This window comes from Macaca mulatta, chromosome 15 (genome assembly GCF_049350105.2).
Source record: "Macaca mulatta isolate MMU2019108-1 chromosome 15, T2T-MMU8v2.0, whole genome shotgun sequence".
Lineage (NCBI taxonomy): Eukaryota > Metazoa > Chordata > Mammalia > Primates > Cercopithecidae > Macaca > Macaca mulatta.
In genome coordinates this window covers 121,462,671-121,481,708 of record NC_133420.1, presented here as the reverse complement: position 1 = coordinate 121,481,708, position 19,038 = coordinate 121,462,671, and the positions used below count along the sequence as shown (strand labels likewise).

General features: G+C 48.7%; 1 protein-coding gene across 11 annotated transcripts in view; it reads right to left on the bottom strand.

Moving 5' to 3' along the window:
• Positions 1–19,038, bottom strand: part of SYK (spleen associated tyrosine kinase) — a 128,176-nt gene that overhangs the window by 69,097 nt on the left and 40,041 nt on the right. For all 11 annotated transcript variants that reach the window (XM_028834283.2, XM_077965161.1, XM_015118072.3 and 8 more), the window contains 3 exon segments: positions 16,915–17,372; positions 15,638–15,798; positions 599–737 (listed from right to left, as the gene is read on the bottom strand). In XM_028834283.2, coding sequence (XP_028690116.1) covers positions 599–737; positions 15,638–15,798; positions 16,915–17,331 — 717 coding nt within the window. In that variant the 5' untranslated portion in view covers positions 17,332–17,372.

Sequence of the window (19,038 nt, the reverse complement as noted above, 5' to 3'; positions counted from 1 at the left end):
TCCACAGAGGGAGACTCGATTTACAATGAGGAGGACACCTGACATTTGCTGTCTAATTCAGCCTCTCACACCACCAACAAAGGCCTGCTTAGCTCTTCCCAGGTTTCCTTCCCCGGGCATCCATTCCTCTATTTTGTGTGTCTTTGTCTGAAAGGCTGTTTTGGGCTGTAGTTAGAATATCCTAGGAATAAATATTTTCTAGCTCTCCAAAAGACGATGTCTTGTTAAACTCTGAACACAGACCTGCACGTACATCACCTTGTGGCACCGAGGACTGAGCGGCCCTGAACAAGCCATGGAACCTTCTTCGCTCACCTCACATGACAGCCTCTGGACCAGTGCTTTTCAAACACAGAAGCCACCTGGAGGCTGAAAGTGGGGCCTGATGGGCAGGTGGGACAGGGGCCCAGGTGTGGGGCAGGGGCCCAGGTGTGGATCCAGGTGTGCGTTTCTCATGAGCTCCAGGGCTGCTGCTGGCCTGGGGACCACACCGTGGGGAGTGGGTGGTTCGGTTCCTCTTGTGTCTCAGAGTCCATGGGACAAGAAGCCCCACATGCCCTGTACTCTACCCACAAGGTGGGGAGAGGAGGCCGGCTACCTGCCAGAGCGTGTCGAACTTCTTTCCCTCGGGGATGGAGAGCTTCCCTGTCTTGTCTTTGTCAATGCGATAGTGCAGCACCTTCCCTTCGTGCAGCAAGCACAGGGCGTAGGAGCCGTTGTTGTCTCTGGCTCGGATCCTAGAAGAGAGGATGGAGCTGCATCATCCCCAGGCCTGCCAGTCCCCAGGTGGGACCTGGGAGGAAGCACCCTGGCCTGAGTGGTCAGCAGCCGCTCCCTGGGGCCTGTCACCCGGCAAGGCAGCCGGAGGGCAGAGTCTGGAGCCTCCAGGTCAAGGGCTTTGCCCAACCCAGGAAGGCCCCGTTTACCACTCAGGGATGATGCCAGTGGGCGAGCTTGCAACAAGGAAATGTTAGCAGGTTGGTGATGAATGGACCATGGCTAAGCTCTAGTAGGGCCCAGGAGCTCTGGGCAGTGGTCAGGAGAGCCTGGTGCTTGGTAGCAGTGATGCTGCTCAGGGCAATAAGCACGAGCGCTCCATGGGCCCTGATTACTGTGGAGCCCAATGGACTCATCTTTCTTCACCAGGGCCTGCATTTGGGTCAGATCCAAGATGGACAGCTCCACCACCCAGCTTGGGGTGTGGGCAGGGGTGTTTGGTGGGCATTTTAACCAGCCATATTCTGGACCAGAGATGGAAGATATGGAAGCTTCCATCCCCTGGGCCTTCCTCACTCCCTCCCACACTCCCACTGCAGGAAAGGGAGGCAAGGCTGGACTTCAAACACTTTCAAAGGATGATATTGTCGGGTAACACCCCCAGTAGAAGAAAATGACATCCACTGTGGGGTGAAGAGACAGAGCTGAAACCAGAGCTGTGCTGGCCGTGCTGAGCAGCCAAGGCTCTGTCTTCACGGTCATGCTGGGCAACCCTCAGTACCACCCCCTGCCCTGGGTCCTGGTGAACAGAGACACGGGAGTCTGATGCCAGGCAGGGAGCAACACTCCCAGTGCAGTGCATGCGACACGAGGCTCACGACTCACGGGGAGGTGAGAGATCCCCTGGAAGACCTGTAGGACTTGGGGAGTTTGAGGTCCCGGTGGAGGCTGAAAAGGCATGAAATGGGTGCGAATCCCCCAGTTTAGCTTCGTAGTGACACCCACAGTCTTCTCCCCTCTCCACAGCTGCAGCCCTTTGGATCATGAGATCCTAGGTTCTGAGGGTGAGTCATGAAGGCCTAGGAAGCCCCTTTGGCCTCTGCATTTTCTAAAATGAGGAAGCTGAGGTCCAAAATTGTTAAGCCGCGTGCCCAAATGCACTGTACTTGGGGCAGAGTTCAAGGGTGCCCAGCTGCCTTGGGACATCTGGGTACTGGGGAAATTTCTGATGCCTCCTCCTGGTTGCAAGAGGTCAGATACATGGCCACAGGGAGAGTTGAGATGGCCTTCAGAACTGGACATGGCCACGCTTTCCTGTCCCTTGCCATGGAGACTCATCTCAAAAAGCTAACCCAAGGCTTGAAAGCTGAACGACGGCATGGGAGGAGTGAATTTCAGAATAAGTGTCTTTTCTAGCGGTGCTTGGCTGTGCACAGCGCCCCACAGCTCAGGGCAGCTGGCCAGGGTGCAGGACACACATCCAGGTTCTCTGTGGTCTCAGCAGGTGGCTGTGCTGAAACCTTCTCACTGTGAGAACAGCCTCTTCCTCCCAAACCAACCAAGTCATCAGCACCCAAGGTGTGAGCTCCCTTTTCACAGCCACATGGCTGATTACAGCCAGCAGTTAGTGACAGTTAAATACAACACAACACAACACAACAAACAAAAAACCATACTGTCATCTTTTTATATAAAGGGAGAACTGAGTCTGTTTTATAGGGAGAGTATCTTATAAAGCGAGACTATTTATGTTTATTCGATACACATCCGTGGCTTATAGTTTGAAGGTGTAAAGAGCTATCCAAATACCACAGCAGTAAGAGTGGATGCATATACCTATAAAAGTTGGCCTTGAAAGAATGGTGACAATATGCCACTCCAAAGTATTTCCTATCATTTAATCTTTTATGTCTGTGACCTCAAGGTCATGGAGATAATACATGGGATCTGAACCAGGTGCAGTGGCACACACCTGTAATCCTAGCACTTTGGGAGGCCAAGGCAGGAGGATTACTTGAGCCCAGGAGGTCAAAGCTGCAGTGAGCCAAGACTGCACCACGGCACTCCAGCCTGGGCAACAGAGTGAGACTCCATATCTACAAAAAAAAAGATAGTAGTAACAAATGGGATCTGAACTCTGGTTTCTGAATCCATGTCCAATCTGCTGTACTCCATCTTGCCCTATGTCTTGATTGACATTTTCTTGTTAAAAACTGAGACAGACAAGCACAGATTGCCCTGAGAGATGATGCCATCAACCTCATTAGGCATCTGGCAAATACGAATGAAGACCACAGGAAAGTACCATTCCACGCTCTTCAGACTGGTGGAAGTTAGAAAGATCGTTCTAAGTGCTACTGAGAGTGGGGAGCAGCAAGGCCCCTCCTACGTGGTTTGTGGGAACATAAATGGCTTACCCACTTTGGAAAACAATTTGGGACGGTCTCCTGAAACTGAACCTATTCATTCACAGCCCTCGTGAATGAGCGATTCCACCCCTAGGTGTACGGAATGTGTGCACCATACACTACAGGGCTACTTACAGCAGCTTCATCGGTGCTTATCAAAACTGCACATAACCTAAGTGTTCACTGACCACAGAGCAAGTAAATTATAGGAATTCACACAATACATTATAAAGCAAGAAAATGAGCAAATGGTAGCTATACCAAGCACAGATGAGTCTCACAAACATAAAACACACTTCATGCTTCCATATACACTAAGTCCCCAAACAGACAAAAGCCACCTGTTTTATTTAGTGAGGTACACCTAGGTGGTAAAACTAAAAAAACAAACACATGAAAAATAACAACAAAAAAAGCAAGGGCGTGATGAACACAAGAGTTCAGGAGGTGGTGCCTCCCAGGAGGCCAGCCAGGCAGACGGGTGTGAGTGCGTGAGGGCGGAGGGGCTCCGGAATGCCGGGTGCATTTCATTTCTTGACTGGGTTGTGTTTGTTTGATAATCATTCATTAAGTTGTACCTATTTAGTTATGCACTCTTCTGTGTTTTATATTTCACAATAAAAGCAGTATAAAAAGAGAGCTGGTACCAGGAGGAAACAGAGAGCAACCCAGAGGAAACAGAGAGTGCTCTTTGCTTTTGAACCAGGAGTTTCTGCAAAGGCCCCACTTCCTTGAGGCTCCTCAAGAGGCCAGGTTCTGCAGGCGATCCCCTCTCTTCCTGTGCTCCACCAAGCAGTCCCGGCCAGCTCCCGGCAACAGGTAACTGGAAGGTACAGGGACTGACCATGGACACGCAGCCTGAGTAGCCCCCTGTGGCAGGTGGCAAGAAACAAGAGCAGGGAAAGGAAACCCACAGGCCCAGCATCTGTAGGTGGCAAAGACCAGAAGGCTCGTGACATTAACCACCAGCAACTGTGAAGTATCTGCTGGCTGCAGGCAGATCCTGGACCAGGCTATTTTTAATTTAACATAGGAGACAAACTGATTTGGAAGCCTTGCTCCTCCTCTTGGCTGTGTCCTGTTACTGAGAGCTTTGCCCTGGTGGTGGCATCAGCACACCCAGCCAGGCTTATGGCTCCACAGACACCCAGAGCAGGCGTGCACACAGGCAGGGCTCCCGGCTCCTGTCTGGTTTGTCGCCTTCCGCCTTCAAGGTCAACTGGCCTCAGGCTGTTCACAGAAGCCTTTAATATTTTTTCCCAGTAATTGTCTTGGGAGGAGTAAGTGAACAGATTTGTGTTTTGCTATTGCAAAGCCTGAGATTTCCAGGGCTGGAGCTCGAGATGATGCTGAGAAGCTGTCCTAACTGGTTTTGAGACAGTCCTTGACCTGCGGCACGGCTGCTTTCCCAGGGTGGGCAGAGTTGGCCTCTGGGGTGAGCAGGCCTTGTGCCTCACAGATATTAGAACACTAAGCAAAGGTGAGGCGTGTTGACTCTGCTGGGGCATGGCCTGGAAGGGCCGGACTCCTCTACTCTCCTGCACCCTCCTGGGGGGACAGAGAATAGACAGAGGTGATGCCCGGGCACCAAGGGGAAAGTGAGGATCCAAGAAGTAGTGAGACACTCAAGGCGGCCTCCCCGGGGCTACTGGGGACACTGCCTGTATCTGCTGTAGACAGAATAGAAAAACCAGGCCCATTCCAGCCCACTAGGTGTTCTCATTTTCCCCTGCTGTTTGTTTGTTTTTTCTCCTTTTTCTCTCAAAGGAGACTTTAATCAGCATCAATGAAGTTATATTGACATCAGATCACAACTCTCTTTGAACTTTTAACTTCAGACAGGTCATGACTCTTTATGATGACCTAGGTCTGCAAAACCACGTGTGTCAAATAAAATGTCATACTTTGATCAGTTACGGCAGCATATGAGAGCACTGCTGGAGCGGAATTTTTGTTGTGGCAAAGGAGGCTCGTGACAGCCAAACAGTCTCATTCATCAATGAACAAGGAGAAGGTTTTTCCTAAGCCGCAAATTCACTTTTGAAATTGAAGTATAGGACAAAAAGTGAGCTGAAACGTGAACAGCCAAAAGTAAGTGGCAAATAAGAGCAATTAAAGTGGGTTTGGCCAAAGGGCCAATGCTAATCTCAGCACGGCAGTGGACAGGGACAGAATCTCAGGCCAGCAGCACAGTGAGCACCTGGATGTGGGATTCCCACCTTAAAGCAAGGGCCTGTGAAGAGGAAATCCCTCTCAACTCTGGAAGAAAGCGTTCCTGGCATTGGATACTCAAGACTCCCACAGATGAATATTAACCAGGCACAAGCTCAGAAAGATCACTGAAAACATAAGGAAGCGTGAGTTATGAGAAAAGGGGTAGGGAGGGAAAGAGAGAGGAAGAGATAGAGATTTACATCCTCCAAAACTTTCAGTAGTAGAATAATCAGATATAGAATATAAACTATGAAATGTTTAACAAAATAAAAAATGGAACTATGGAAATTAGCAACCAATAAAATACTCTAAAAATACCCCAGAAATATTTGAAAAACAAACAAAAAAACAAATAGAATTGCTAGAAATTTTCTAAAAAACGTAAAAGTTTCTACAAATAGAGGCATTTTCAAAGTTAACTTTATCGGAACCAGTCCAATAATACAGTATTTGGGCATTTTGCAGGAATTGCAACTGCAAATGTAGTTATAGACCCTCCAACGAACTATGAAAATCTCAAATGATCATAGTTGTTAACCTAGCCCAGGAAGGTAACAGGTATCTCAAACAGGCTCACACCATATCCCCAGACCAGCAGCATCAGCATCATTTGAGAACTTGGTAGGAATGCAAATGGCTGAGTCCTTATGCAGACCTGTGAATTAAAAACTCAGGGGATGGGAGGCAGAAATCTGTGCTTTTGCCGGCCCTCCAGATGGTTTTCTCTCTCTCTCTCTCTCTCTCTCTCTCTCACACACACACACACACACACACACACGCACACACACACACACATTCACTCACTAGCTCATTTGATTACGGGCTCCATGGGTGACCTTGCAGGATAAACCAATGAACAATAAGAATAGATAGTCCAGAGAAGTTTGTACCCCATTTTTTTATGCAGTTGAGGACTAGAAGATGCAGCGATTCTGGCTTTCTGAGAAAAAGGGTTGTGTCCACCAGAATCAGGGGTGTGCAAATCAGAGCCATACAGCCCTCATCCAGGAGCAGGCCCTGGGTGGGACCCAGCTTGGTGACACCAGATAACATACTTGTCACCCTGAATATCAGAACAACACCTCTCACCAATGCCCATACCCAGCATGTGGCTTGCATGGCAGGTGACGCCTTGCTTTGGAAACAGGTGTTATTAATCCTTTGCAGTGCAAGTGGGACTCAGTATAAGGGAGTCATAAAAAATTTATTCACGTATATCCCATTTCTCTGAGAAATTGAGACAGTTCCTAAGGACATACACTTTAGTATTCTATATGATCAGGAAACAACCCTAAATTAGGATAAAGCATGGGAAATGGATGCAGTACTTTAAGTTGGGCTCCACAGGTTGTGCACAGGTCCACAGGAGATGATATGCAGCTGCGGTTCTCAAGTGTGTATGTATGTGTGTGTGTGTGTGTGTGTGTGTGTGTGTGTGTGAGAGAGAGAGAGAGAGAGAGAGAGACAGAGAGAGAGAGATGGTGGGGTGGAGGGGGAAGAAGTGAGAGGATGGAAGTGTGTGCAGACGTTAGGGAAAGGAAGGGAGAAGAGAGGTGGAGACAACGAGTGTGTCTTACTGCACCTGGAACTTGGCTAGTACAAAAGGGATGACTCAAAGATTACACTGTTTATTTCTTCTCAAAAGGGACAGGGGAAAGAAGGTCAGGAGGCCACATGAATTTCAGCTGCAGAGCACATAACAAGCCACACAGGGATTCGATGGTGGCATGGAGGCTGGGAACGGGTGGCTACCAAGGCCTCTGAGGGCAAACTGCACTCGCAGTTGTTCTGTGCTCTGAGGGCTTTCTGTGCTATCTTTTTATTCTGTCCTGCGCACTTGGAACAAGGGCTTCTTGGTGATTGTTTTAACTAATGTATTGAAGAGCTATCATGGAAAGGAGCACTTCTAGGGTCCCAAGAGATCATGTACAGCAACTGTGGCCTGAGTGGAGTACATCAGGCCCACTTAGCTGCAGGGGACAGTGATGTTCTTGCAACTTTAGGACCCACCAAGCCTGTAGGCTTCCCATCCTCCTCACTCACTCTTCAACATGCATGCCTCTCAGATCGCTGAGGCTCACAACCTCCTGGGCTTCCTCTCCGACTCAGTTTCTCTCCAGACATCTGCAAACTACTGGGCCTGATCGCAGTCCTGCTCTCCAGGTGCCTCTCCTGCTGTGAGCCATCAGAGCAGCTGCCCTGCTTCATGCTGCACACTCGGGGCGGCTGAGCAGTCAGGGTCTCTCTCAACACCCCATGGTGTGGCCTGGGGCAGCCACGTGCCACTCCCTCCACCACCCAGCCAGTCTGCCTCCATCCAGGAAAACTCTGCCACCATCCATAGAATCTCAGGGCACCAGAATGGTCTCAGGGCACCACATGACCGTGACCATGACATGATGCTGCCTCCTGGGGCTCGGACTGGGGCTCTGGACATGCCCGGGCTCCTGCATGCCCACTTGGCATCCACTGCTTCACTTCCCTCCCTCTCCCGCAGGCATCCAGGCCTGCCCTGGCCTCCACACCCATGCTACCCCCTGAATCTCTTGCGGCCCTGCTTTTGTTGCCTCTGCCTGTCAAGCTCTGCCAGATTGAGTCAGCCCACTTGCTCTGACGGCCACTTTCCAGTTCCTACAGTTAGCGACACACAAGATGATCGTCCAGCCTGGGCACCTGAGACAGGCCCAATGACCCATACTGTCCCTCTTCCTATCCAAGTAGTAGCCCCCGTTCAAGTTAGCAGCCAGAATGTTCCTTTACCCAGAGAAATTTTTCCCACCAAGACGATGTTCTAGGTGCTGGGTTGTACTTGTGAGGGCAGCAGCCCAATCTCTGCCCTTGTGCATCCAGAGCAAGTGGGGGTGGGGATAATAAACAAGCAAATGAAAACAAAATAAAGATCATGCTGGGTAGGCACAGTGTCGTGGTGGAGAGGACCTACTGCCAAGCATTGCAGACTTTGCAGCCCGTCAGCTTGCATTTGTCATCTTCCCCTGCAGTCAAAGTCCAGTGAGGGCAGGGACTAAGGTCTGACTTAGCCCCCATAGTCTCCGAGTCCTATCACAATGCCTGCTGCATGTCTGGTTGAAAACATGTCTATTTTGTTGAATGAATGACTATTTTTTAACTTTTTCTTTTTTTTTACACAGTACATTTCTAAAGTCAGAAGGTAGAAACTGTAGTTAAAATGGAACTGGTGACTTACTGGTTGGACGACTCCATCCACAGATCTGAAATACTACCTTTCATTTTTAACATTAACCGAGCTATTTGGAGAGCAGCCACTTACGTGTCTTAAAGGTCACCTTGAACTTATTCTTGGCTTTGTAAGATTTACAAGGACTCTTAGCCAAAAACAATAAAATATTTACCTGGATACTAAACGCAAAGAAAACGACACTTCCATCTTTAAAATTTTGCCCAGCATGGACTCTTCAGAGCATTTCCATCCTAAGATCATTTATAAGATGAAATGAAGGACACATCCCATTACATTTTAGCAGAGTAACGTGTGTGGGAGAATTGGCTGTGCACAATGGCAATAAACCACACTGTGTGAACCAAGTGGATGAGGGTCAGAGATGAGTTGATCACAACCTCCTCCAGACCAAGAGGAGCCCAGCAATGTGACTGCATGGCCGTAGGTTTTGCACAGATTGTAAAAGATATTTTAGTCACAGCCAGGGAAGATCACTCTGTTCTACTTTAACCTCCCCTCCCAAATTTGACAAGGATTCTAAAAATGTACATGCTATTACTAATAATGAAGTGTGAACCTAGAGGAAGGAGTGAATAGTCTCTTTTTCTATATATAGACAAATATATTAATAAATTATTGTTGAACTAAGACGCAGTCAAACACAGTGAAATCAAGGACATGGAGGAAATAAAAGGTGTTACAGAGACGTGTCAGGCAATTAAGTAAAATATGACATTATCTTTTCTAAATTTTGTATGCTTGTAGTATTTACTAGCCTTTAAAAAATTCTAATTTATTGAATTTTTTTCTTAGTCTAGAAAATATGCTCTATTGTATGCCTAATTTTATATTTTTTCAAAAATAAGAGGGTCTTCAAATTGTGTATGCTTCGGACCACTCAATCCTGGATCCTCCCTTTTGGGGAAGGGATATATAATTTTTGGAAAGTAAGCTTTGTTTCCTTTTTCTAACAAATTCATTTTTCACAGAAAGCTGTGACTAGCTTCTCAAAATAGCAACCTGTGCTGTCATACAAGGCCTCTGGGGGCAGGGGATCTCCCTCCCCACTCAGCCCCTCTCCCTAGACTTGGTCCCTGATGTCACCAACGAGGCAGCACTCTGACCCTCACCCACCGAATGTGGGCTGGAGGACTCCCCCTCTAGTGCTCGCTTCTAGCCAGCTAGACCCCAGACAAGGGCAGGGCCGCTATGGCAAAGGCCAGGTGATGAACATCACCTCCAGAAATGCCACAGGCGACTGCGACGGACAACCACTGGCCCGTACTGCCCAACCCCTCCACGAACAGCCTCTGTCTATATTCGTGATTCTTCAAGCACATGTGCAAAGGCCCTGTAACTACCGTCTCAGAGTCACTCCTGAAAGGTGTGGGTGAGCTGTGTGGACAGGACACAAGAGAGGGGAAAGCTGATGGACACCTCTGTCTGTTCTGAGATTTCACACGGATGTCCCCGGGTGCTGCACCTTGCACGGGGAATGGGGAGGGGCCCATGGTTGTGGAGTCTCTGGAGATGGATTTGGTCACTGGCTGCTGTTTCTGCTTAGCCGCAGACAACATCAGGGACCTGGTTTTGCCTTCCAGCCTTGGACAAGCTCCTCCACAGCTGAGTTCTTCTTTGAAAAACAAGAAATTTCGCCCCCGTAAGTGGTAAATGCCCTCTGGCTCAGGTGTTCTGTCACTGTAAGTGGATTTCACGTATAGTTCCTGAGGAGAGAAAACTGGGAGCCGAGTTGGACGGCATCTCCCAGACGTAATCTGCTTCTATCATCTGCATTTTGAACTGCATTACCGAGGATTTATAATCTGATCTAGCTCTCCGAAATATGTTGCCTTACCCTCAGTGTTTTCAAGGTCTGTTGGAGCAAAGGCATTTTGCGATGGCCATGGAGGGTGCATGTGTTTCAGGAATTCTTTTGTTTTTTTCACCTTTTAGTCCAATTCTTACTAATGCCGCTTTCCACATAAAGCGATTCTCAGGCTGAAATGCTGGCATCTGAATGGTGGAGACCGCATATTGGTACTCACGATGGAAGTGTGAAGAGTAATTGCTGGGATTTTGTTTACCCGTATTATCCACCAAACTAGTAAAATCCTGTTAGTTTATGGCTTGCAACGCAAAAATAAACTTCCAACCCCCTCTGTGAAATAATAATAATAATTTTTTTTTTTTGAGATAGAGTCTTGCTCTGTTACCCAGGCTGGAGTGCAGTGGTGTGATCTCGGCTCACTGCAACCTCCGCCTCCTGGGTTCAAGCAATTCTCCTGCCTCAGCCTCCTGAGTAGCTGGGACTATAGGCACGCGTCACTACATCCAGCTAATTCTTGTATTGTTAGTAGAGACGGCGTTTCACCATGTTAGTCAGGATGGTCTCGCTATCTTGACCGTGTGATCGCCCGCCTCCGCCTCCCAAAGTGCTGGGATTACAGGCGTGAGCCACCGTGCCTGGCAGAAATAATTATTCTTTATTTAAGTCTGTCACTTCATAAAAGCAAAAGCTTAGTGTGAATCCTTTTATGGCCAGACAGTGACTCTCACTGTATATATTCACAGCCACAGAGTGGAAACAAACACCCCTACGGCAGACTGAAGAACAGAAGGGAAGGATAAGGGAGACCTGCCTGGTTTTCCCACCTGCAGAAGAATGACTTGCCTGCAGAGGCCACGGTACACCTGTGATGCAGGGACGGGAAGAGTTTGCATGGAGGACCTGACATTCAGTGTATGTTACTGATGCATCCAAGTGTACTCCAGGTCACTGTAGCGGGAGGGGGATGAAGTTGCTTCATTCAGTGCCAAGCACCATGCAGAGGGCCTTCAGTTTATGATACTCTATAACCCTGAATGACTCTGAGAGTCAGAGATGACATTAAAGCTATTTTACAGACAATAAAGCTATTTTACAGACAAAGAAATGAAGGAGACAGATCACTGAGTAAGTTGCTCAAGGTCCCATAGCTGGTGATAAGGTGGAGCCAGCATTTGGGGCCAGGCAACCCGAACGATATGTTGTTAACAGTCCACACGGCCTCCTACCCAGAGAAAGCAAATCTTACAAACCATGGAGTGCACAGTGTCATGTTTTTATATTTCTATATCTATTGCTGTGTCCCTGCATCTGTCCATCAGTAATGATTTAAGAGGAGGTAGAAAGGTGCAAGAATCCCCATTCCTTCCCCAACACAGACAGGTGTGGGGCTGTCCCCACACAGAACTGCAGTGGTATTACTACATGTCAGGAAGTGGAAAGCAAAAACGAGCAGGGAGATGGAGAATGGGTCCAAACAATTCATTGATTTAGGTGACAGGCATTCATTGAACACCTCCTAAGGGCCAGCCCACAGGCCTGTACAGGACCCAGGTCAAAGCACAGTGGGTGGGATGGACAGGAGATCAGAACGGAGACAAACTGACTGATGCTCAGGCATGAGAAAGTGAAGGCCCTGAAATCACGATGAAGAAATCAACACATTTGGTTTGCAAGTATATGAACACGCACACATCCCTACAGCAAACCGGTGTAGACAGGCAGAGCCCACCAAATGTCAGCTGACCCTGGCCCTTTGCTTCCTAAAGACAGCCCCCCAACTCGCCCAAAGCAGGGTCCTCCCAGTGCCGTGAGTGCTCTGCAACCTGGCCCCCAACTCCACCCTTCTCCATTCACTCTGTGCCAGTGACACTGGCCTCTGTGGGTGCCCAGGTCCCCAGGCACACTCCTTCCACAGGGCATTTGAATTTGCCACTCCCTGGGCAGGGATGTTTCCTCGCTGCCTTCAGACCTCTTCTCAGTGGCCTCCCTCACAGCAAGGCCCATCCTCTCCACGCAGCAGAAACAAGCCCCAGCATCCCGACCCCAGTACGCTCTACACCCTTACTTAAATGCAGTCTTTCCCATTGTTCAGTGTCCTTTCTCCCACTGAAATGCAGGCTCCACGAGGGCAGGGGCTTGCTGATTGACTTCTCCCTTCCCAAAGTCCAGAATGGTGCCTGGCACTTAGTGCTTCAAGCAACTACAGACTCCAGTAACGTTGGTCCATGGATGGATTAGCTGACATGATGGTTGGAAAGTAGACATGGGCACATTCTTTAGGAGAATCTAAATGAGGGCCCAAGAAGAACGGTGGGAAAAAAACAGCCGCTGGCTCAGTGAGGACATCCAGCAGTGACTGGAATCTAGTTCTCACTCCAAAGACCTTGTGCTGTGGCTATTCGTTGCAAATAATAGACTTTTATAAAACTGTCTGCAAGTAGGGCAGATTTGGATGATTCCAAACCAGGTCTGGGACTTCCTGCAGCGTTGGCCTGACCCCACAGGGGAGTAAAGGACAGACTCCCGCAGTGGATCAGGAGCTGACGCACTCACACCGAAAGGGCAGCCACAGCATCTGGTGATGGTTCACAAGAGTTCCCTGGAGGCTTTTAGCTCTATTTCCCATGAAAGAAACACACAAAGAAACACTTCCAAAGATTAAAGAATCTGGACCAACATCTAGGCAACCTGGACTTGGGAGACATTGCATTCAGGGATGCACACTCTGCCTCATGCTGGAAGCATGGTAGATTTGGACTGTATTCAGTCCAGTGGTAAATTCTCCATGCTCTCCACAAGCATACACAACCACATTCAAACACTCACAGGATAACACACCCCCTACACTGCAACAAGGAAGGTTTACACACTCGGCAATAGCTAAGAACCCCAGCCAGGTTCTGTAGGAGATGAAAGGTTGCCACGAGGTGAAATTGCCAGGTGGTAAAGCCTTCCAGGATATTTCCTCACATTTTCTCTGTTAAAAACACCGTAAGATACCCTGACAAGGAGACTTTCCTGGTCCTCATGATGGAGAAAGAGCATCGAAGAGAGAAGAAAAGCTACACCGGTGATGACCACATGTACTGTGCTGTGTACATGGTGTGCGTTTTCACTGAATCCTCAAGACGGTCTCAGACCCAGAGGAGCAGAGCCTGGGGAAAGTTCCCCTTGGCCTAAGGTTCTTCAACCATCATGGGGACATGGGTTCTGAAGCTAGGTCTTGCTGCTCAGGTTTAGCTCTACTCTTCGCTCTCACTAATACCTTGCCTGATGCCAGGCCTGGGCATGGGGTGCTATGCACCGCCAGTCGACAGGTGAGCCCTGCAGGTGTGAAGGGAGCACAGGAAGGTGGGGGACTGAGCTGTGGACAACACAAGGGAGAAAGCCTTGGAAGCTATTATCTGGGAGGTTGGCGATTATGGGGTGATAACTGGGCAACTGCAATATAAGGTAGAACAGGAACCCAGGAGAAGAGGACAGCTAAGGAGGGGGCGCTTGGTGAAAATGCAGAAGCCCAGACTCCTTTCCCACAGGCCCATGCCTGGTTAGCTCTGACTCCAGCTGAATAGGAAGCACAGCAAGTTTGAGACTCTCTTGTGTAAACCATAAGCCCCAGTGTCAGGTGCATGTGCTGTGAGGACACATGAGATGTCAGTCTGCACAGGGCAGATAGGGAACAAGCTATGTTCGGCAAATAAGAGCTTTACCTCCCAGCCTTCTGCATGGGTTTTATACACATCCCCTGGAAAGGAAGGAGAGAGCAGAAGTCATGGCCATGAAGGGTGCAACTACTGTTTTCAGGAACAGACAACTCTGAATAAAGAAATGGCTTCGTGGCTGAAGAGGCTATGAGCAGGCTTCTTAACCAGCAGGAAGCTGGCCAACCTCATCATGCGGATTATGCTATTTTGGGCTGACTTCACATGCCAAGATGCTATGTGCATGGCTCCATGACATTCATGGTGGAAATTATTGCTGAGAAGATGGTAAGAGGCCAAACCTCAGCAAAAACAGCCATAGGTGCCTCCAGTGAGGGGCAATATCTTCCCTCCCCACAGCGTTCTGCTGCTGCGTGGGGCTGCATCCCAATAGAGACCATGGCTGTAGGCACCACCGTGTAGCAACCTGGGCCACTCTTCCTTCTTCTTTTTTTTTTTAAATAGTATTGTGGTCAATTTCTTTTCTCTTCTTTTTTCCTTCTTTTGAGACAGGGTCTCACTATGTTGCCCAGGCTGGTCTCAAACCAGCCTCAAACCATAGTGGGATCACAGTGAGGATCAAGTGATCCTCTTGCCAGGAGTAGCTGGGACTACAGGTGCGTGCCACTGCACTCAGCTAAGATCATTTTTGAAATACAAGGTATGACAGTCAAGTCTGAGGAAATTCCTTTGACTAGATGGACATGCAGAGAAAACACTTCTAAATCCAGGAAAAGTTTACAAAGTCAGCTGGGGATTCGCCAATTGCCAAACAATGAGGCTGCATCGCTGGTTCTGGTTATGCTTCCAAGGTAAGCACCTCTGTTAGGACACTGAGAGGTGACCAGGGGATCATTTCCCCCAGAGACAAGCGCCCCGCTGAACCACCTTGACCAGGCACCCTCGAAGGAACAAGGTTGACATCTCCCAAAGACAGTTCTTTACCTTCTCTGGACAACTGACTGACCACGTTGGCCTGTATCTCAGAACCTTTTACAATTTAGATTTACATTGAACCACTGAGGATAACAAACAGAACCCAGGATGCAGACAGACCCTCTAATGATTGTGGGCCTAAGGCTGAAGCCCACAAACCCGCACTCACCACTCATGGACGCTACTCCCAGGAAACCTTCCTGAACATCTTTCGTGTTAGCATCTTGTTTCATGTAAAAATAGAAGTAAAGTCTGAGATCAAGGGGGTAGTTTGAGTGAAAAAAACTGCAGTATTTTAATTTCAGTTGGATAACCACAGAATTTGCTATGCATCCTATAATTTGCCATTAAAAGGAGAATATGGGGCTGAATCACATTTTCTTTAAACGTTATGTCCCTCGGTGCCCAAAAAGAGTGTTCATTTTAGAGTTAGACTGGGCAAAATAAACACTGGGTCACAGGTGATAGCTTTAGTTAGAAATGTCTTTAGGACAGGCCAGCATGCATGTTGTCAAACGACAATGTATGGCCTCTTCCCAGGGTCATGTGAGGCCAGTCACAGGGAAGCTGAATTATTCCCAATTGTCCCCACAGGCCTGGTGGCAGGAGGTGAGGGGGAAGGCACAATACTCACAGGAACTTTCCGTTTGTCTTTGATCCTATCAGGACAATTTGCTCAGACTCTTCTCGAGAGATTTTTCCATGGAACCAAGGCATTTTTTCATGGGCTGTGGTGGCGATCAGCTTCTCCAGCTGAGGCTTCTGGCTGATGATGGCCTGCTCCAGAGCCTGACCCTGCCACGTGGAGAGCAGAGCAGAGTAAACCACACCGAGGAAAAATGAAAATGATGCAGAAGGCATTTCCAGTCTGTCTCGAGTCCTGGCATGGTAAAACAGGATCAAACCTTATTCACTCATTCATTCAGTAAATAAAACCGGAAAGATCTTCACACATTACTTAAGTAGTTTCAAGTGTATAAATAAAAAGAATGGCTGGGCACGGTGGTTCACACTTGTAATGCCAGCATTTTGGGAGGCCAAGGTGGGTGGATCACTTGAGGTCAGGAGTTCGAGACCAGCCTGGCCAGCATGGTGAAACTCCATCTCTACTAAAAATACAAAAATTAGCCAGGTGTGGTGGCACATGCCTGTAATCCCAGCTACTTGAGAGGCTGAGGCAGGAGAATCGCTTGAACCTGGGAGGCAGAGGTTGCATTGAGCTGAGATCATGCCACTGCACTCCAGCCTGGGTGACAGAGCAAGACTCTGTCTCAAAAAATAAAAAATAAAATAAAAAAAAACATACATATCCTTTGCTGTGGCAATCAACCCTTTCAAAGTTTATCCTGCAGACATTGCATATGAGCATAGTCTACGATAGGTCTAAAGCAATGTTGTTAGCAGCGTTTATTCATAAACAGCAAATGTGTTCATCAATAGGTACTAATTAAATAAATTACGGTGCATAGCAGGTGACACCAGATAGCCAAAGAACAGGTGATGCAGCTTCATGAGTGTTGACACAGAAAGTTCTGCAGGAGATATTAGGAAGCCATAAAATCAAGTGCCTATCAGTGTGTCTAGTAGGACCTTGTCAGATAAATAGAAACCAATCAACACCTATCAATGCCTCTCTGAAAAGGCCCTCCATGCACTGGGTAACGGTGGTTCCCTGTGGTGGAGAAACTCACATTGCTGGCACAAAGGGGCCCACCCTCTCAGCTGTGGCTGTGAAAGGGGAAAGACTCGTATTAGAGAGAGGCACTTTTTGGCCAAAGTTGATGCTTCAGGAGGTGGGTGTGTTATTGGGGCACACAGGGTACATAGGCATAGGTGTTGCATGTAGCCAGGAAGTCTGTGTGGGGTCACAGGGCCCCCTGGGTCCAGGGAGCGGGACCAGCTGTGGCGCACCTGCAGGTTCCATGTCTGCTTCACATATTCCCTGATGAGGTTTTCCTTCAAGTCCTCAAAGGGCCCAGTCTTGGGCTGCACCCCCTGCGGCCGGTTGAAGGGCTTCTTGAGGAGGCAGACCAGGCCATCAGACTCCTGCGAGTGGTAGTGGCAGAGGTCGGCGGGGCTGGCGTGGGTCCTGCCGCCGGCGATGGCATAGGTGCCGTTCAGCTCCCGCTCGATGGTGTAGTGGTGTGCCTTCCTCCCGTGCGCCACGGACAGGGCGAAGCCGCCCAGGTAGTTGCGGCTCTGGCGCAGCAAATAGAGCCCATCGCTCATGCCCCCCTGGACCAGGTAATCTTCTGCCTCCTCCCGGGTGATGTTGCCGAAAAAGAAGGGCAGGTGGTTGGCGTTGTCAGCCATGCCGCTGCTGGCCATGCTTCAGAGGCCGGAGGGCACACGCCTACGCAGGTGTCCACCTGGGCAAGACAGAGACAGAGAACTTTGGTGAGGAACCCACGTGGCAGGGAACATTTGCTAAAACCACTCAAACTCTTTCAAAGCGGAGACAAACCCTTCCAGCTCTGAACAGACACTTCCCTCTTTGGCCCTCCCAACACACAGTTGTCTTTCTGTTCACATCATTACAGTTTCCAGCATGCCTTCTAACTAAGCTAAAATCAGAGTATTTGATGGAAGTGACCAAATTAAATAATTATTTTTTGTCGGCGGGGTGGGGAAGGACAAAGAATTCTAAAAATAAACATGCCACAAAGAGAAGCAAACAAGTGCTATTGCAAAACAGGACTTTCGGGCTGACCCTAAGGGTCCCAGCGCACACACAGGAGGAAGAGTCTACATGAGCACAAACCACCTGCTCCTGCTGAGTCCAGACAATGTTAGAGAAGCCCTGCTCCTCATCACAGCGTCCAAGGAGGACGCTACCACCGCCTCACCCACCTGGGCTGCCAGACTCTGCCTGGAGCAGTCAGTCACACGCTGGTGCTGAGCCCCAGAGGTGAAGTGAGGCCACGTTGAGGGCCCACACGGAACTGTGACTTGTGGTCACCACAAGGCCTTCCCACCTTCAGCCCAGGGCTATGACAGCAACAAGCCACTGCCTGAGACATGAAGAGTGACACCCTCCCAGCTCCCGAGGCCTGGGGCCCATAGGCTGTCCTCTCCCCACTTCTCCAGACCACTTCCTGGGCAACTCCACTTCCCATCTGCAGGGCTCGTGTTAAAGAGATAGTGCCTGTTCCCAGGCCACGAGGACATCTGACATAGGAGAGACACTGCTTGCAGCAAATAAATACATTTCAGAAGCAAAAGGAAGGCAGCCAATGCATATTTAACAGGGAGAGTATTTCCTCTCAATCATAGTTGTAAATGAGAAGGATACATATTGCCAGCCCCAAAAGTATCCAACAAGGCACATTTTAACCAAAAGGGGCTTGTCATGAATGGAAAATTATCTAGATGACTCCATCCATTCATCCAGGGAACAAAGTGCATGCCCCTCATGGTCCACACACACACACACACACACCCCCTATACCACATGCATACCACATGGACGCCACACACACTACGAACACATACCACACCTGCACTACACACACACCATGCCCTATACGCACACTATACGCATCACACACACCAAACACACAAACTGCACACACACCACACACACAAAACACACTACACACATCACACACTACACTACATACACACTACACACACAAAGCATACACAAAACACACACCACTACATGCACAATACACATATCACATACACCACACACATCACACACTGCACACACAACATACACAAATTGCATACACACCACACACAACACACACAAACTACATGCACACCACACACTACACACTACACACATCACACATACTACACACATATCACAAACTACATACACACCACACACACCATAATATACACAACACATGCTACACTACACACTACACATACAAAACACACACAAAACACACCACACAACTACATGCACACTACACACATCACACACACCACACACACACAAACTACATACTACACACACCACACACTGCACACATACCACAAACTACATACACACTACACACACAAAGCACACACTGCACACATACC